Source organism: Erpetoichthys calabaricus, chromosome 17, assembly GCF_900747795.2.
Source record: "Erpetoichthys calabaricus chromosome 17, fErpCal1.3, whole genome shotgun sequence".
In the NCBI taxonomy this organism is placed as follows: Eukaryota; Metazoa; Chordata; class Cladistia; order Polypteriformes; family Polypteridae; genus Erpetoichthys; species Erpetoichthys calabaricus.
Window position 1 is genome coordinate 56,925,659 of NC_041410.2, and position 21,605 is coordinate 56,947,263.

General features: G+C 36.2%; 1 protein-coding gene across 1 annotated transcript in view; it reads right to left on the minus strand.

Moving 5' to 3' along the window:
• vps13c (vacuolar protein sorting 13 homolog C) overlaps nt 1-21,605 on the minus strand; it is a 608,306-nt gene that overhangs the window by 101,838 nt on the left and 484,863 nt on the right. The window contains exons 58-59 of the mRNA XM_051920790.1: nt 12,629-12,789; nt 3,349-3,470 (exon numbers count right to left, since the gene is read on the minus strand). Of these exons, the coding sequence (XP_051776750.1) occupies nt 3,349-3,470; nt 12,629-12,789 (283 nt within the window). The remainder of the gene's footprint in view (nt 1-3,348; nt 3,471-12,628; nt 12,790-21,605) is intronic.

Consider the following 21,605-nt stretch of genomic DNA (forward strand, 5'->3'; position numbering starts at 1 on the left):
AGGCTTTGAGACAGATGAAAACTTGATGGAAGGTTAAATTAGAAACACCATGTGAGGCCACAATTTCACCAAATGTAAACAGAAAAGCATTGAATTTCTAAACAAGCAGCCTTCCATCATGGCACCCAATGGACATGTATAATAAACGCCAGGTGCTGGAGGTAATTTTCTTTTAATTTTGAATAAGAAGGACCATGGGATGGAGTGATCAAAGTACACAGGTACAAATGAAGTGTAATAAACACGGTGGAGGTCTAAATACAAAAAGGAGCAGACCAAACCAAACATCTAAGCTACAACACAAACAATAGTTGAAGAAGCAAAAAATCTAACAATTATTTGCTTTTCTTAATCTATTCATTCAAATCAAATATTTTGTTTAGAATTCTTTTTGTGAAGTTGGTTTAATGCTCAGAAAGCAAGTCGCTGTGCACACACTGACAAATTAACACAGAAATTTTGTATATTTTCTCAGGTTCATAGAATAAACACTGAATTAAAATAATTAAAACATTCCACCTGCCATAATATATAACTAAAAATACTTATTTTTTTTAGAGGAGACATTTATAATTTTGTTTTTTCAATCTTTTTATCATGTCATCTATGAAGGAAAGTGCTGTAAGGCATGTACAGTTGTGTCTCGATCTTCAAACGATTCTAACTTGGAATGTTCCTGAGCTCAAACTGTGTGTGCATTTAAAAAGTTGCATAAACATCATTTGTTGTGTACAGATTTAGTGTTAGTATATCAGCTGTTATTGACATACAGGGATAATTCTCCTATCCTGGGCGCTCTGCGTTTTGAGTAGTGAGCTGCTATTATTAGTTATTATTATTACTATAATATACAGTTAGGTCCATAAATATTTGGATAGAGACAACTTTTTTGTAATTTTGGTTCTGTACATTACCAGAATGAATTTTAAATGAAACAACTCTGATGCAGTTGAAGTGCAGACTTTCAGCTTTAATTCAGTGGGGTGAACAAAACGATTGCATAAAAATGTGAGGCAACTAAAGCATTTTTTTAACACAATCCCTTCATTTCAGGTGCTCAAAAGTAATTGGACAATTGACTCAAAGGCTATTTCATGGGCAGGTGTGGGCAAGTCCGTCGTTATGTCATTATCAATTAAGCAGATAAAAGGCCTGGAGTTGATTTGAGGTGTGGTGCTTGCATGTGGAAGATTTTGCTGTGAACAGACAACATGCAGTCAAAGAAGCTCTCCATGCAGGTGAAAGAAGCCATCCTTAAGCTGCGAAAACAGAAAAATCTCATCCGAGAAATTGCTACAATATTACGAGTTGCAAAATCTATAGTTTGGTACATCCTGAGAAAGAAAGCAAGCACTGGTGAACTCAGCAACGCAAAAAGACCTGGACGTCCACGGAAGACAACAGTGGTGGATGATTGCAGAATCACTTCCATGGCTGAAGAGAAACCCCTTCACACAGCCAACCAAGTGAACAACACTCTCCAGGGGGTAGGCGTATCGATATCCAAGTCTACCATAAAGAGAAGACTGCATGAAAGTAAATACAGAGAGTGCACTGCAAGGTGCAAGCCACTCATAAGCCTCAAGAATAGAAAGGCTAGATTGGACTTTGCAAAAGAACATCTAAAAAAGCCAGCACAGTTCTGGAAAAACATTCTTTGGACAGATGAAACCAAGATCAACCTCTACCAGAATGATGGCAAGAAGAAAGTATGGAGAAGGCGTGGAACAGCTCATTATCCAAAGCATACCACATCATCTATAAAACACGGTGGAGGCAGTGTGATGGCTTGGGCGTGCATGGCTGCCAGTGGCACTGGGACACTAGTGTTTATTGATGATGTGACACAGGACAGAAGCAGCCGAATGAATTCTGAAGTGTTCAGAGACATACTGTCTGCTCAAATCCAGCTAAACGCAGTCAAATTGATTGGGCGGCGTTTCATGATACAGATGGACAATGACCCAAAACATATAGCCAAAGCAACCCAGGAGTTTATTAAAGCAAAGAAGTGGAAAATTCTTGAATGGCCAAGTCAGTCACCTGATCTTAACCCAATTGAGCATGCATTTCACTTGTTGAAGACTAAACTTGGGACAGAAAGGCCCACAAACAAAAGGCAACTGAAAGCTGCTGCAGCAAAGGCCTGGCAGAGCATTAAAAAGGAGGAAACCCAGCATCTGGTGATGTCCATGAGTTCAAGACTTCAGGCTGTCATTGCCAGCAAAGGGTTTTCAACCAAGTATTAGAAATGAACATTTTATTTCCAGTTATTTCATTTGTCCAATTACTTTTGAGCCCCTGAAATGAAGGGATTGTGTTAAATAAAATGCTTTAGTTGCCTCACATTTTTATGAAATCGTTTTGTTTTAAAGCTGAAAGTCTGCACTTCAACTGCATCGGAGTTGTTTCATTTAAAATTCATTGTGGTAATGTACAGAACCAAAATTAGAAAAAAGTTGTCTCTGTCCAAATATTTATGGACCTAACTGTAATAAAAACATACATTTGATTTGAGTCTGTAACACCCCGTGTAAATTTTGTCTACTTGTAAAAGTTAGCGCTTGTTCCAGATAACAATGTATTATTTGCCCTGTACAACTCGAGGAACCTCACTGCCAGATAAAGACCTGAGCTATTGAGAATTTTGTGACTGACCTCAGCTCCGTCGGGGGTGGGGGGATGGGATAGCAGGGTGCTTGCTGCTTGTGCTGATCTATACATTTGCAAAACAAAAGATGGTGATGGAGAGGTGTAAAGGAATTTAAGTTGGCCCGGGAGTTTTTTTTGTAGAATTCAGGGATTCTAGTGTTAATGTCTCATGATAAATTCACATTGTTATCACTATCACTTGATTAGAGCAATGGTTCTGTTTCATTTTGGTCTAAAACTGCATTTACAGCTTTTTATTTGCCAATGTGGTTATTCATTCACTAGATGGCAGGAACATTATTAATACTGTTGAATTTATTGATAATGTTAAGGAGATCATTAAACATCACCCCAAATCTGGCGCATGGTTAACTGTACTTGCACAGAATTCTGAGCATGAGTCATGTTTTATTGGGCTAAATTTATTTCTACTAGCATAAACATTACTGTATAAAGAGAACAATGTTCAAAATATTGTAAATAATTAAAACATTACAAATTTGCTACGTGATTGATGTCTATATAGGAATCTGGCACTTAAGGTGTTTACTTACTTTGTAAAAAGCTAACAGCAATTCAACATCTACAGTAAGTTTATTGTCTACATATTTCAAACTTTAAAAGAACCCATGAAAAGATACCTTTGAAAAACAATTTGTTTCTAATACTCAATATATAGAAATATATGTGGCTTACCTGTAAGAATCCAATGGTACATGAAACTCTTTTTCAGGCTCAGCTTCACCAACTAAATCCATTGAATTTGTCTTCACAGAAAATTTTAATATAGCAAAAGTAATAGAAAAATGATTCTTTATCTAAAATATACAAAAGAAACCACAGAAATATATTGTAATCAACATAAAAAGGATGTGATCCAAAGACATTTTTTGTTATGAAAAAACATTTGATTTTAAAGAACAGAAATAACAGACTTAAATTTAGCTTAAAATTTTACTGCAAGAAAAAACAAAGTAAATTCTGGGCAGTTATTTCTCCTCTAATGTACTACTGTCCACTGAAAACTAAACACCCGCAATCAATTCATAATGTGTTAAAGTTTTACTCTGGGTTGGCCTTGCTCTCTTTCTCATGGGTGTGGGATGAATTGAATTTAGTTTTGTTAAGTTTGACTTGATTATATGGAATGTTACATGCTTTTATTAATTTCAATAAAAGTAAAAAAAGAAGCAGAGAAAAGGTAATGATAAGCAAAACACTTTGTTAAAACTAGGTAGACTATTTACTATGGCACACGGAAATACAGTATGGTTTATGATAATTATCTATATATATAATTCACTAAGCCAGAAGACAAGTAGCCAACCATGGAAAGCACGCCGGAAGGGGCGTGGATTCACTAAACTGCCGACAAGTAAGACACCAATGGCGCACACAGGAAGGAGCCACGCCCACCAACTCTTAGACCATTGGATACGACGAAAAAATCACAGCCACGCCCACCAACTCGGACGCAACGCCTCGAAAAACATGCCGTCATTTCTGTTTGTCTGTGCCACAGTCCACTTGCAGCTCTGAGCCACGTTGACTTTTCATTAGTCAACCTCAGTGGAATCTTGGTTCACACAGAGGCAGTGCCAGAGAGAGACAGAGGCACACACAGGCAGCGCGAGAGAGAGAGCCGCGCGCACACACAGGCAGCGACAGAGGCACACACAGAGGCAGCGCCAGAGAGACAGAGGCACACACACACACACACACACACACACACACACACACACACACACAGAGGCAACGCCAGAGAGAGACAGAGGCATACACAGGCAGCGCGAGAGAGACAGCCGCGCACACACACAGAGGCAACGCCAGAGAGAGACAAGCGCACACACAGGCAGTGCGCGAGAGAGAGCCACGCACACACACAGAGGCAGCGCCACAGAGAGACAGAGGCACACACAGGCAGCGCAAGAGAGAGCCGCGCAATCCTTTAAAAACTGAAGTTAAAACACAATGAAGGAAGCAGTCTTTAAAAACCAAAAAGCCCTGTGCCTCTTTTTCATTAGCGTCTCACCTGCTTCGGGCCCTGCAACAGTCGAGACGCTCTCTCTGCAGCTGACCTTCTCTGTGCCTGACTCCACTACTGTCAGTCTCCTGATTAAAAATGGCCTTTTGAAGGTGAGCTATGGACCCGCTATACCACAGGAACACATTGCCTTCGAGCCTGCTCTCGCTCACTCTAACGTACCGGCTTTCTCTCTCTCTCCTCACTCGCTCACACACTGCACAGGGGAGAAATGCCCGAAGCACGAGTCTACCCGGAAACCGTTTCAGCCACACTTCCACGCCCCTCGCTACACTGTGAGTGCGATGATTATTTATTTAAAAATGGGCTTTTGAAGGGGAGCTGTGGAACCGCTATACCACAGGGTCACCTGTGACATTGCCTTCACTTTGTTTTCCTTTTATTTATAATCCTGTTGAGCAGATCAGACACCCAGGCAAACAGCACTGAATAATCAATAGCTACAACTACTTTGCCCGCCCCCACTCCTCACCTGAGTCGGTTTTGTCTCTGTTCAGCAGTGTTTGCCAAACTCGGTCCTGGTGAACCCCTGTGGCTGCAGGGTTTTGTTCCAACCAGATTCCTAATCATTAATGCCGGTGAAACTCATCCGGGATAAGTCAGTTTTTCAAACGCAGCCGTGTAGCAGATTAGTCTAGCAAGATGTAATAATCCGAGATGAATGCGCGCCCTCGCGCTGAGTGAAAAGCCAATATATATTGAGTCTACAAAACATGATCAGCAAGTCTTTGATAGGCTGCAACAAAATGATGAAAGAACGGGTGCATTTTTTTCACACAAGCTGAGTGGGTGGGTGTTAGTTAGTTAATTAGCAACTCGAAGGATTTCAAGATATAATATACACAAGAGGTAACACTGCAAAAGCGGCCCAAACCAGAAAAGACAACTGGCAAAAAGTGGCTGACAAATTAAACGCGTGTGCATTGTACTTACTGAAAGCAGCGTTACGGATTTTGCAAATGTTCATTTTTTTCCCTCTGCTTAAAAAACATTGAAAAAGCGGCGCAGATTGGTTTGCAGCGTGTAAAACAGTTTGTTTGTCGCGGATAATTTGCTATCCACACAGGGAGGAACTGCGAAGCGAACCCACTATCTTCCACTGTCTCCTTACTGCAAAGCATCCGTACTACTACAGCGCCACAAGGCAGTTAAAGAATGCACCGGGCCACATGTTAATTTTTTCCCCTGTGCTTAAAAGACATTAAAAAACTGTTTCTCAACTGTGACTCTGGAACAACTCAGTACGCGAAAAGCGGCCAGAATCGCAAACAACAATGAAAACTCTACGTGACTCACAGGTAGTGATGGGCCTCTCGATACTCAGGTTTCGACACTGTCGAGCTTTCGAAGCACTACAGATTTTAATACTTGATCGAATAATGACATCTGTGATTTAAGGATTTCACATTTTCTTTCTCAAATGTGCTTATCTATATCATGGCAAAGTACAGGGATAAACCTTTATTTTCTGTCTACTCCGTTTTAATTAAGAAAGAGCAAAGAAAACATTTAAGGCTATTAAATGTGATCTCAAGAAAAGATCAGGGTTAATTATAATACTAATAACAGGAGAGATTATAATGATACAGTGCAAAAGTAAATACTAACTGAAAGAGCCGGGAATGCACGAGGTGAGGCGTCTTATTTTGTTTAACTCTTGCTGTCGTATAGTGCATTCTGCCTGTCGGCGTTAGTTATATTTGTATTTTTTAGACATCACACACTACAAGCTGCTGACGAACCCTTCTCTTCGTTGTCAGTCTGTAGCTACGAAAAAATAAAAGCAATACGACTTTTAACAGACGTCATTGAAGTGTATCATAAGTTTCTGTAACGTTAATGAAAATGGCCAGAAGGTGTCACGAGAGAGGTGAGTGTCAAATGCTTTGAAGCTTCGATACGATTTCCGACACAATTGCTTCAAACGTGTTGATGCTTCGCGAAGCTTCACTCCGCCCATCACTACTCACAGGTTACTGAACGAGAAATCAGCAGACTAGCATGACGGATGGGGCGTAATGGGCGTCCTTGCCCTCTCCTCCAGATTTTTCAAATGTTAATTTTTTCCCTGTGCTTAAAAATCATTTAAAAAGCGGCCTGATTATGCGGCGTATGGTACGCTGCGGGTTGGCTATTAATCCCATAAAAAATCTGTAATAAATATTAGTGTGCTGGTTGTGCTTTTTGTATAATGCTATGACGTGGATTGTAGCTGTCATGCCTTGCGGTGGATATTGACTTTGATTGTAATCCCAGCTTCTTTAAATTTTGCTTCTTATTATTTCCACTCACCCCACACTATTTGAGATTTATTAATTATTATTAAATGATTTTCAAGGCTCATAGCATTGTCTGCCTTTCAGCTTAAATGCATTGCAGTAGAGTTTCCATAAATGCGTGTTCAAAGGGGTGCCAGCAGGTCTGAGTAAAAGCATTGCCTTACACCCACAATAATAAATTATGAAGAAACTAACAAACCAAAGTCATGGAAGGTCATCTTTATGCAGTTTAAAAGGAAAATGTTTTAAATGACAGTAGTTCTCAGACACTCACATATAAAATGCAATAGAGTTCTGGTGAGACAGTGAGAGGTGCTCTTCTCAGGTCTATGACTACAGCTTAGTGCTACTTTAACGTTGAAAGATAGTAATGATGTAGGTGATGCAAAATTCGAAAAGCATCTGCCATTTGACAGAAACTACGACAAAACTACTAATAAGCTGTGCAACTATTTTGTTTATGTTATGCAGGGTAGTGTTTTACCAGGCTTTGTTAAGTGTCATCAGAATAACAATGTTTTAAAGTGAAAATCACAGTTAAAATGCACAGGCTAAGGATGTGTTCTAAACTATTTGGCAACTTCTGCCAAACACCAGTCAGCATTAGTTTTGCAAGACACTAGAAGGAGTGAGGAAACTAGTTACCGCATACACTTTTAACTTAGAGAGTCTTGCATTTCGTTCTCTGTCGTGACAAATCAGATGATTTCTTTGTGACAGGATAATTGCTTGGACAACGTGAGCATGTTTATCTTTAAGGCTATAACTACTAATGGTAACATTTGTTGTGTCCTTGATGTAGGATAGTAGAAATCAAGCCTTAAATAATAAACAGAGCAAAACTGCGAGACAATGATGGCTTTTAACATCGAACCTGTGTAGCAGATTTGCTCACTTGACCACTGTTACAATTCAAAGACTTTTTAACACTAGAATCCCTGAAGAATCTCCTTATCATTACCTTACCACTTTTGTTTTGCAAATGTGTAGATTAGCAGAATGCAGCCTGCTAGATCCCCCCCCCCCCCCCCCCCATTCAGTCAGATGAAGGCACTATCCTGCTAAAATCCTCACACCTGAAGTCTATGTTGAAGTGTTTATCTGGTATTATATAGGTAATGAAATACTGTGATTTGAAATACATAAATTTCGTGTGTATTCCGTGTCTACAACGACTTGTGTAAATATAGAATAACAGAAGAAATGCAAGGCAAAAAATGCTGAACATACTGCTAGAGAAGAAAATGTTTTCATATGTTATATGAGGCGCATTCAAAAGGTTTCCGCACTTTTTTTTAACTGTTTATTAAGAATCTGAAAAACAAATTATGAGCACTTTTCTACATAGTCACCCTCCTTTGCGATGCAATTTTCCAAGCGTCATACCAACTTTTTAATGCCCAATTACTTCTTCTCCTGCCTTCACTGTTTCCAATGAAAATATAAAAGTGTGGAAACTTTTTTCCCTCAGTAATAACAACATAATTTTGACGTGAAGTTTAGGATGTGTGAAATCTGAAGCCCAAATATCCAATAAGCACTTTCACAAAAGGTGTAACAAAACAAGTATGCTTTTATTCAAGAATAAAACTGAAGAAAAAGAAATTGCTCAATTGACATGTTGCAGTATTACTGAATTAACAGTAAATGTACTAACAGTAAGACACAACAAGATCATTGCCTGTAATGTAATGAGCAAATAATACGCTGATGTTCAAAAAAGCACCAGGTAACTAAGTTTAAGTTTACAAGGCTCTATTAGCACACTTACGCAATGAATTAGAGATGGGCAATTTTTGAGGGGTGGATTTCTGAACAGTATTACAGTATTTGTTTTGTATATAAAGGGCTCTGTTTGAATGAGTGAAAATGTTATTATTATTATTATTATTATTGGTTCACTTTTCTTTAAAGTAACCCATTTCTTCTAGTACAAGTATGAAGAAGGTTGGAGCCAAAACCTAGATAAATTTTACTATAAAACCCAAAAGTTGACAAAACCCAGAAAGAAAAAAAATGTATTATTGTTTTTCTTTTGTTGTTACTGAACAATCCTAATACATATAGCATATATACAATTATTTTATATTGTGCTTTAGAGTTCTACATTGTATAATAATAATTCTTTCTGAAAGTCTATTGCACAAAAATAATGGTCATATATGATACAAAATGATTGTTTGCAGTGGCTTCCTCAATGTCTGATCCAAAATAGTCATTTTTTTAAAAAATAAAAAATATTTTGAATTGTTTTGCTATAATGTGAACTCTTGCGGTTAAGGTTCATGTTACTGGATAGAAATTCTTTTATTTGCGTTTTCATCTTGTTTGGAAAGTTTAGGAATTTTATAATGGCCCTAAAACTACACTTAAATAAAATTAAAACCATAGAAATAAAAGTGGAAATTAATTTGTGTCCAGGATTAAAATGTAACAAACCCTGTTCAGTAAAGTGCCCCTTCACTTTTTTTCAGCTACTGCCCACCAAAAGGTCTGTGCAGTTACTTTTGTTACTGGTTAGAATTGCATTTGGGGGAAAAAAATCATTGGCCATACAACATTTAAAAACCTGTTTAGCTCTCAATGAAATGTATTTTGTCAAATGAAATGCTGGCTTTCAGGAACGCCTCATTAAAGACACAACAGACAGTTGCAAATACTGAAGTTGGAAGCTTTGTTTTTTTTTTTTTCCAGTTTTGCAGATTAAAAGCAAAATGTCAAGCTGTTTTTTCATAATCTGTTTTTTTAAATTAGATAAATTACATGTTTTTTCTGGTTTTCAATTATGTGTCAAAAATTAAAATTAAATAAGAGCCGTCCTCCTTTTTCTCAATTGCAGCCATGGGCTTCTATAGTACTATAAAGGACACCAACAGCTATTTTAGCATTTTAGGACTGATATGCACAAATACATTCAGAACAAAATGATAAGAATATTTGTAGTTGTTAACTTCTATAACTTGACAATTATATTTTTATTTGGGATTACAGCTACATGTACACTACCACATTTCAGTGTCCCGTTGTGTACACCCCTACTCAGTGACTGGTGAGATCCTGTAAAAAGCTTTAATCCATTGCCGAAAGTAAATCTGCTGGGGTTCAGTAGAGTTGAGTCTCATTTGCACCATCAGAGAATTAGCAAATTTGGACTGGAACTAGTTAAACTGTAGTTAGTGCTTGGTTTTGGACTCTGTCTTGACCTGGTCTCAACCCCTTTCAGTCTTGATTCAATCTCAGCTAGTTGCAATCTTGGACTGAAAAAAGGTAGACTCGACTACACTCTAGCAGAGTTATTGATAAATAGGCAATGTGGATGATGGAAAGGACATCTACAAATAACAACAGGATCACCATTAAAACACCAAATCAACCTTTATTTCTTTCTTTAACTAATTCTACAAGTATACCCAGGCAATGTCAGGTAAATCAGCTTAAAATAAAACAAACAAAAAAAAATGCAGAAATGAAATAAACATAGAAAACAAAACTCTTCATATTTAGATAATCTCCATTTATATTACCTGTTTCATTTGGTCTAAATCTGATGTTTTGTATATCAATCTTAAGTCTAATTTTTTACATGGGAGAAAGACACATCTGTAAACATCACATTGATTTTAAATCTATTAATATTCTAAGTATGCGACCAGAGTGTGATCACTAATACCCATTTTTGAAGCCACAATGATTTTTTTCATGTTACTCGCCGTATGACACCACTGATTAGCATCATCAGCTTGTGCCTAACATGAAAAGCAGCAAATAAAAAGTGACTGAAAATACAGGTTTGCTCGAGTCATAGCACTGCACTTTTTATTTTCTCTCTGCCTCTGTGCAGGCAAAATACTAAGTAGTTTGCTGCAAAAACACAGTATATGGTGTGTGGATTTGTTAAGCCACAAATCCTCAGTGGGAATGTATTCTTTACTAAATGTATCCCTACTGAAAATGTCACCTCCACTTCTTAGTGCCAAATAAGAAGCTAAATAAAAGGCACACAGAACTGTACACAATCATACTGGGGCCATCAATGCTGGCCTGTGTTCACTTCAAAGAAAAGCAGGTACAAATCCTTGACAGAGGGCTAGGCAGGACAGCTTGTCTATCCATGAGTTAGCATTAACTTCTTTGGCAATAAAAAAATCTGAACTTCAGCATGGTGGAAAAAAAACCCACTAATTTCTGCTTTTTGGACACTTCCTCTATGAATTTTATGTCTTCTTTAGGCACAGCATCTACAGAACATAAATCTTATACTTTTCTTCCGACATGAAATTTGTATAGTAAATATGTACATATATATAGTATGTTTGTGCATGTCTATAATAAGAGAAAGTCCCAAAAGTAGATAAATTTAAACTGAGATGTCAAAAAAAAAAACACTAACAATTACACAACATACAGAGGCCATGGATGAAATAAACAGATACGCTTTTTTGTTTCAGTAACATTATTTTACTGAATAAATAATGAGAAAGTAAACTCAAATAGGATCAGATTAATCAATTTTATGACTAGTTGAAAAGAAGATGATTGTTGTTGATTTCCTGATATGTAAAATGAACAAATTGAAAGAGGGTGTATAGAGTGCCAAAACTAGTACAGCGGAAAAACTAAGCATGTGTATATTTATATATAAAAAAAAAAAAAAAGAGCCAGAGCCGTAAATAATTATTTTATATGCAGCCAAATAAAACAGAGGTTAATGAGGATGGGCACAAGGCAAAAATAGACTTCTCAAAGTTGAAATAGACTGCTCAAACAAAAATCAAATATACTGTAGCCCTCTCTGTACAACAGAGAGTAGGTAATACTGGAAACAACATTACTTATTATTACTTTATTGGTTATGGAAAAAACATCTTCACTCACATTTATCATAACCACTAAATTTCAAAGTCCAAACAAAATCAACTCCTCCTTCTCATCACATTTCAGTGCTGTTTGCAAAAATATAATGTCACATACCATTCATTTCAGAGCAAATTCTACACACAGTGAATGAGTATTACTTGCAATAAAAACAGATTTCTGTTTCTTCAAAAACAGTCTATTTTATTTTGTTGTAACCGACAGCTAATTTTATATGAAAGGCTGATGACGTCCTGATGCTGCTTCACCAGTAATAATTGTTGAGTACTTTGTATGTCCACAGATGTGTCATGTAACTCATGCCAATATGTAGTGGTAATACTACTGTAAAACATGACTTTATTTAAATACATAAGCAAGATATTATTTACAAGTTGAATGCTATGTCAATCACATAACTACCATATATGTTACAATGTTATTGTAAAAAAAAAAAAAAAAACAGAAATTCAAATTTTGATTATACTTTTCACATTATAGATACCAAAATGTTAAAGGCTGCACTACATTCAAAAGCACTTGAGTAGTTACCTCTCTGCAATATAGGGAATACTACAAATTAAAAAGCAGAAGAAAACAAAAATCTTTATAAGGTTTTTCTGCATACGTCACAAACACAGGACACTTTTAACATGTACTGTAATGGTCTGACAAACATGTTTACAGCATTTCATTAAACTAGCTTATGTTAAACAGTAATCTTCATCTCAACTATAACAGATGTGAAGACACAGCACTGAAAAGAAAAAAAAAAATAACAAAATGAAGAATTTATTACCTGAAGTGGGGAACGAACTGTTATCATCTTACAACCATCAACTGCATCAATCTGTGTTAACACAGAGACCGATCTTCCCATATCTGAGCAACGGACATTATATAGCCGTCGGCTGGGTTTTATAATAGGAATATCTGCAATTTCACTGTAACCACAAGGAACTGAAAATAGGAAAAACAAACAAACAAATTAGCACATTTGTAAATACATGGACCATACACAGGGTTGAAAATGTGTTTAAGCAATTTTTCCTTTTTATATATTAGTAAAACTGGACGGAAATACTAAAAATACAATTGAAAATTGGATTTGATGTTCTACACTCCTTAGATAAAATTAAGGAAACACACACAGTTATAAACAAAAAATGCCTAGTTTGATTATAGACAATAAGATTAATGGAATATTTTTTCCTTTACATACAGTACTGCTGCTTATGCTTAACAGCAACAAGAGTGCTGTTTTGAATAATGAACATTCAGTGGGACAAAGTATGAACAATATTATAAGTACAAACAGTATAAAAACATTATAAAGGTACTTTAAACTGGTAATGCCTGGCAGGTGCATTAACACAGCATTATATATGTCAGCAAAAGTTTTGTATGACAAGTAAACATATATGTCCACAAAAAACTACTTTAATTACTTATTCATGTAAAACCTTAAATACTCATGGTTCTTCCTAAAGTTGGAGTGCCTGACCGCATCAAAGTCCTGTGCAGCCACTTCTGTTGTCTGAACGAAAGCAGATACCCGAACTTCCCACAAGACCCACTGCAACTAATCCACTAAAATGAAGCCTAAAATAAAACAATAAGCAACCATATAAGATACTTTTATGTTAGGTAGAAAGCCCAGTGCCATCTTGGCAGTTTTTTGGCTGTGGAACCCCTGTAGATTTTTTTTCCTGTCCTTCCTGGCCATCTGATATTATCATCAGACTCATTTTTAAAAACTTAAAAACTGATTCTATATATATTCAATATATAAAGATTCTGCTTTTCTATTAATCATCAATCTATTATATGTAAGCGTGCATTGTTTTTTTTTTTTTTTTTTTTAAGTTATTTGTTCATTTATTAATCTAATTTTAATGTTTTTTTCTTTGCTTGCATCTTTTTCTTTGAAATCTTGTAAAGCACTTTGAGAAACATCCTTTGTATGAAAATGTTATGAAAATAAATTGTATTGTTGTTCTTACTTTAGGCTGCCTTAAGTATGCTACATCAACAGTTTCCTCTTTTTAATTTGCTTGATCAGCAGGAGTTTTCTTCTAAATGGTAGATATGCTAAACTGCTACTTTCATGAATACTTCCTGACATCTCTGTTGCACAGGATACTTTTGAGTAATGTGCACGATGTTCACCAAAGAAAAATATTCAATATTAGCAAAATTCACACAACAATTATTTTCTTTAATCCTCAAATAAAAAACCTACTCATAACACACAGAAAAATAAACAAATTAAAAACAGGTAAAAAAAATAATATACACTGTTGTACATTTAAACACCTAAAACAATACATTTACCTTTAATTCACCTTGAATAAATGTTTCGATTCGTAAAGATGTAAAAGAAAACAACATGAATGCAAATACTGAATTTGAGGTTTAAGGGAATTGATGTATATAATAAATATTCCTACTCCTTGTATTGTGCAGTGCAAATTAGAGTGAAACATCTAAGTTATTCTGACACATACACCATAAATGCCTCTTTAAGAGGAGGATTGTTTATTTTTTTTAGTACATAATTAATTTCTTATTCTGTCCTACAATTTTTACTACTATGGATATAGTAGGTAATACAGAAGCTAAATACTGAAAGATGCCTATATGATTAAGAATAAAATGGCACTATGTGTTTCCCAGAGCAAGACAGATGAAATAAAAAAAAGTCAAGGAATAAAATGAAATTAGTGAACATTTTGCACCAAATTAGGCAGATAAAATAGTCCACACTAGGCATGGGGTGCATTAATATTATCATGGCAGAACGCAAAAGATAAAAATAAAATAAATAAAAATAACAACTGCCAGTGGGTAAAGTAAAACAAACACACATTTAAAATAATGGAAAGAACTAAATAAAATTAAGGAAAGCCAAAGAGCACAACCAAATAACAGCAAGACTTGAGTTCATTTATATAGTTTTATTATTGCTGTTGTCAGAGGTATGCTTCATAAATAGGTGTTTTAAAAGACAAATTCTACCGTTTTGAAGCATATGAAGAATTTGTCTTCTCAGGAACCCTCTTCTCGGTTTGTTTGATGATAATGATGTCTATTAAACATTAAAGGATGGAAAATTGTGTCCATTTGGAAAACTAAGAATACTTGTGATATAGCTGCCATATTCAAAAGATGAGTCGGTTTGGTCCGTTTATAGGAGATGGACGTCTGAAGCAGAGCTCCGCTAGCAGCGGCTTTATTTTCCCACGTATTTCATATTATTTAGAGGTATCCTGTATTTAACCCGACCAAGGAACTTCCACTACAATATACAAGCATGAGTAACAAGAAGAAAAGTCAGAAAGAACCGGAAAAGAAACTTAAAGCTGCATCGAAGTCCGGACAGACTTCCGGCCTGAGTGCAGGTGTAAGGTATGGCATCACGGAGACTGACCTGGAACAGGCAGAAGAGTGCGCAGAATTCCTGGGGCCCCGCTCCATTGTATCGTCTCCAGTCGAGAGTGAAAATGGGAGCGAAGGCGCAAGTGATACAGGTCGCGAGGGATCGCCGATTACTGAGGATCATTCGAGACTAGAAAGGGCTCTGCAGGACGTGCTCTCATCTACTCATCGCGAGCCTGTAACAGGAGCTGCATTTTCACTTGCGGAGCACGAAAGCAGAAGCGAACTGTCCGAACTGAAAGAGATGATCGCTACACAGATAGCTACACAGAAAGAGATGAACACTACACTGGCCACTGCCATGGTTACGGCCATGAATGAGCTTAAGAAAGATAACACAAATGATCTTAAGAAGGTGGCCACTGAGCTCAAGAAGGATAACAAAGATAAGGAAACGCGTCTATTTGAACGTTTCGACGTGAACTTTAAAGGCATGTTGGAGAAATTAGTGGAACACATTGAAGAAACTAACTCCAAATTGAAAAGGCTTGATGATCATATTAATGACGTTTCAGATCAGCTTGAAGACGTTAAGCAGGGACTCACGGCTCGAGTGGAAACAGCGGAACAAATGGCATCTAACGCCGATGAAAAAGCCACAGCTGCGAACTCGGAATACAAAAAACTTGGAGACAGACTTGCAGCCCTGGAGGATGGGTGCAGAAGAAATAATATAAGAATTGAGGGTATACCTGAGAAACGAGAAAGCTCAAGCCCAGTGAAATTTGCAGTAGAATTACTGTCTAAAATAATTGGAGATGACTTTAAACTCGACAATGAGATAGCCACGGCTTATCGCACAAAGATACCAAGCGCCTTTAAATCTAGGTCTTTTATTGTCCGCTTCGAACGACTAAGATGTAAGCTTGATGTGATGGCACTTCTCAGACACAAGCAAGAGATTATATTCGAAAATAATCTTATTCGTATTTTTCCCGACTTCTCACCATCAACAGCTGCAAAACGCAGATCCTACAACGACATTAAAAGGATGCTACGGGAAGCCGATATCAAATACAGCCTCTTGTATCCTGCCAAACTGAAAGTGGAAGTTCAAGATGGACATTATATTTTCTTCAGCAAAGAAGAAGCTGAAAAAGAATTAAAGAAGCTGTTTCCGACACTTTTTTTGAAAGTTAATTAAAATTAAAGAGCCGTATTCTATCAAGGCACGGGAAAGACCTATGATCTGATCGCTGGATCCATGTTTAAAGAGACTGGTATTATAATTATACATCTCTTATTCTCTTTTTTTTAATTTTTTTTTTTTATCTGGACTTTATATGTTATATGTTTATGTTTTAATCAGAGTTATAGAGTTATAGACGTGAGTGTGAAAATGTGGAAGTGATTAAAGTAGGATTCGTTTTATTTATTTATTTTTTTTTTAATTTATTTATTTATTTTATTTTACTATACCTTAAAGTAGACTGTTTAACTTCATACCATTGGTTTAATGCTTGTTCTACTATTTATACAATTACCATTATACTATTACAGCATGAATTACCAGGTTTATCCTAGACTAGTTTTTAAAATCACTCCCAGGGCTTTTTTTTTTTTTTTTTTTAATCTTAATATCTTAACTTAAAAGCGCTGAAGATTATTTCAAGATTAAATATTGTTAATGAGAACATTTTCGGCAGATAGTATTAAGGATTTAACTGTAAAAGATATCTCTGTTTTAATTCTGTAACGCCGCTGCAGGGTGGGGATTGTTTTGTTTTGGACGTGCTCTGTCTCTTCGTATGTCAGAGGACTGGAACATCGCGAAGTGGGGTCTAGCCTCATGTGGGGAGGCAAAATGGGGGGGTGGGGGGATAAAGGGGGGAGAGAAGGAGAGCAGGTTATATCTAATCTATTCTTATAATCCTTATAATTATAAATATCAATGCAGCAACAGGCTAACATGCAACAACTCCTGGGGAATCTTGAAACTAAGATTAAAACTGCCATATTACCAATTAAAACTATAAAATGACATTAAAAACTCAGAATCAATGTCTCCATGATGGGACAGTTAACTTTGTGAGCTGGAATGTTAAAGGCCTGAATCACGAATTAAAGAGAAAGAAAGTATGCTCTCACCTAACAGGCTTAAACGCTAAAATAGTATTTTTACAGGAGACCCACTTACTAACCAAGGATCAGTTCAGATTACAAAAAGACTGGACTGGCCAAATGTTCCATTCTAGCTTTATAAAGAAAACTAGAGGGGTGGGAATTCTCATACATAGAACAGTTCCATTTGTAGCATCAGAGGTAGTGTCGGACCCTGAAGGGAGATATGTGATGGTCATGGGCAACTTATATAACAGTAAAATGATTTTGATAAATGTTTATGCACCCAATGTTAATGATAAGGAATTCATGCAAAATCTATTTGCATCCATTCCCAGTGTGAACACTCATAAAATTATAATGGCTGGGGACTTTAATTGTGTTTTAAATCCACTCTTAGATAGGACTCCCGTGACAGGGGGGACGACATCTAATACTGCAAAGATAATTACACAGTTTTTAAATGATCACAACTTATCAGACCCCTGGAGGTTTCTTAACCCAAACTCAAGAACATATTCATTCTACTCACCAGTGCATTATAGCTACTCAAGAATTGATTATTTTTTTATAGATAATAATTTCCTGCCTACAATTAAATCATGCAAATATGACACAATTGTTATCTCTGACCATGCCCCTCTAGTCTTGGAGCTAAAATCAATAAGCCCCTCGTACTCACCTCGCAGATGGCGTCTTAACCCTCTTTTATTGGCAGACGAGAACTGCACAGAATTTATATCCAAACAAATCAGCTTCTTCCTAGAGACAAACACGTCTACAGAGGTTTCTGCAGGAACACTCTGGGAAACTCTAAAGGCCTTCCTAAGAGGCCAGATTATTTCATATCTTTCCCATAGAAATAAATTAGAAACCAAGAAAGTGTCAGAGCTAAGAAATGAAATTACTAGAATAGATGAAGAACAAGCCAGGCGTCCAAGTGAAGCTCTTCACAGGAAAAGGCAGGCCCTGCATACAGAACTTAACATCTTAACAACTAAAGAAACTGAACAACTTATTTATAAGTCTAGACAGCATTACTATGAACACGGAGAAAAAAGCTAATAAGCTTTTAGCTCAACAAATTCATAAACAAGAAGTTCACAATGCAATACCAGTAATCACCAACAAGAATGGAGAAGAAATCATCGACCATAATAAAATAATGCACACATTTAGAGATTACTATAAGTCTTTATATTCCACTGAGCCCAAAGAAGACAACACGCAATCTAATGCATTTCTGGATAATTCACAAATACCACAAATAGATGCTTTAAGTGCTGAGGAACTAGATAAACCTCTAATGCTAACAGAATTACTAGACGCTATAAAGTCACTACAAAGCGGGAAATCATCAGGCCCTGATGGTTACCCCGTAGAGTTTTATAAGAAATTCTCCACTCAGCTAGCTCCACTCTTATTGGTAACATTTACAGAAGCTAAAGACCACCAAATACTACCTCAAACATTTCGACAAGCATTAATCACCGTCTTTCCTAAACAAAATAAGGACTTGTTACAATGTGCATCATATAGACCAATTTCACTCCTGAATAATGATGTTAAGATACTCTCAAAAATCCTAGCTAGAAGGATGGAGAAAGTGCTGCCCTCGGTAATATCACAAGATCAAACTGGATTTATTAAAGGCCGACATCTATCTTCAAATCTCCGACGCTTGTTTAATGTTATATATTCACCAGCAAAATCAAACACCCCAGAGATATTACTATCATTAGACGCAGAAAAGGCATTTGACATGATCGAATGGAATTACCTTTTCACTGCATTGGAGAAATTTGGGTTTGGCCCGAATATTTGTGCTTGGATTAAACTACTGTATACCAGTCCAGAAGCTTCAGTTTGTATTAATAAAATTTGCTCAGACTACTTTAAACTAGAACGTGGTACCAGACAAGGATGTCCCTTGTCGCCACTGTTGTTTGCAATCGCTATTGAACCACTGGTGGTTCACTGCCGAAATTCTCATCAGATAAAGGGGATTGTCAGAGAAGGACTGGAACAGAAAATTTCTCTATATGCAGATGATATGGTCTTATATATATCGGACCCAGAAAACACTGTCCCTGCTGTTTTAACAGCACTAACAGAATTTCAAAAGATATCTGGTCTTAGAATTAATCTGAATAAAAGTATACTCTTTCCAGTGAACTCACAAGCATATAATATTAAATTAGACACCCTACCTTTTACCATAGCAGATCAGTTTAAATACCTAGGGGTAAATATCACAAGTAAACATAAAGCTCTTTATCAACAAAATTTTGGCGTCTGTATGGAAAAAATTAAGCAAGACTTGCATAGATGGTCAACCCTTCATCTCACTCTAGCCGGAAGAATTAACATTGTTAAGATGAATATCCTTCCTAAACTTCTCTTTTTATTTCAAAACATTTCAATATATATCAATAAATCGTTTTTTAAACAGTTAGATTCAATAATAACCTCATTCATTTGGAACTCAAAACACCCACGTATCCGAAGAGCGACCCTACAAAGACCTCAGGCAGAAGGTGGCATGGCTTTACCTAATTTTCAGTTTTATTACTGGGCAGCAAACATACAAGCCATAAAAACCTGGACACAAATAAATGCACATACACAGGCTTGGTCTGCAATAGAAGTAAAATCCTGTAGTACTTCTTTATATTCCCTGCTTTGCTCTCCAATAAATGAAAGTTATCGCAAATATACTAATAACCCAATTGTGCTTTACTCACTCAGAATATGGAACCAAATTAGGAAGCATTTTAAGATGGAAAATCTTTTATCAGTGGCACCTTTGCAAGGGAACCACCTCTTTCAACCTTCGCAAGTATATCCAGTTTTTAATACCTGGAAAAGTTTTGGGATTAAAATGCTCAGAGATCTTTATATAGACAACATATTTACATCTTTTGAACAATTACGTTCAAAATTTAACCTCCCAGCTACACATTTCTTTTACTATCTTCAAATTAGAAATTTTGTTAAACAGAAATTGCCCGATTTCCCCCACCTTGCACCCTCCACAATGCTGGAAAAAATACTGCTCAATTCTGAGGAAACAAACACTATTTCCGCAATATATAAAATCTTATTAGAGTCCCTACCTTTCAAAGATCCAAGAGGACATTGGGAAGAAGATCTCTTAATCAATATATCAGAAAAGGAGTGGAAGGTAGCAAAGCAGAGAATTCACTCGAGTTCTATATGCGCAAAGCATAGAATTATTCAACTAAAAATTATATATCGAGCTCATCTGTCTCGCTTAAAACTGTCCAAAATGTTTCCAGGCCAGGATCCAACCTGCGAGCGCTGCAACCAAGCTCCTGCCTCACTGGGTCACATGTTCTGGGCCTGCACCAAACTAACATCATTTTGGACAAAAATTTTTAAGTGCCTCTCAGACAGCCTTAGTATCATAATCCCTCCTAACCCACTAACAGCTGTGTTTGGTGTCCTTCCAGATGGACTTGAATTGGAGAAGGACAAGCAAATGGCGATTGCATTCACTACACTCTTGGCACGCAGACTTATTTTGTTAAATTGGAAGAATCCTAATTCTCCTCTTATAAGTCAGTGGGAAACCGATGTTTTATATTATTTGAAATTGGAAAAAATCAAATTTTCAGTTAGAGGATCTGTACAAAATTTTTTCAAAACTTGGCAGGATTTAATCAATATTATTTTAGAATAAGAGAATTAACTATTATTGTATTTAACTCCCTTCTCCATCTCTTATTTATATAGATATTTACTTCTCCCCTTCTTTTGTCTAATGTTGCCTTATTAAAAAGCTTAAAGAAATTTTCCTTTAGCTAAGCTCTCCTTCTCAGGGGTGGGGTTTGATTTGTTTTCAAATTTGTTGGGTTATAAATGGATCTGTTTGTATGGAATGATTACAATGAAAATTAATAAAATAAAAATATAAAAAAAAAAAAAAAAAAAAAAAAAAAAAAAAGATGAATAATTTTTTTCTATTTCAGAGACGATCGACTACTGACACAGTAAATCAGCAAAATCTGTATTTTTTCATAGCTCAATTTGAAATACTGAGCAAAAGAGCTATCTTCAGTTCTATTAAAGGATACATTTGGTATTTATCAAGTCAAGGTTATTTATTCAAAATCATGGTACATAGTTTTCACACAAAATTGTGCTACAAATTATATCTTTTTTTAAAAAAGATTATAAAAAATACTATGTCTGTTTGCATAATTAATTTTTTTTTTTTTTCAATGCAATTTAGGTTTTTTTTTTAATCAATCTTT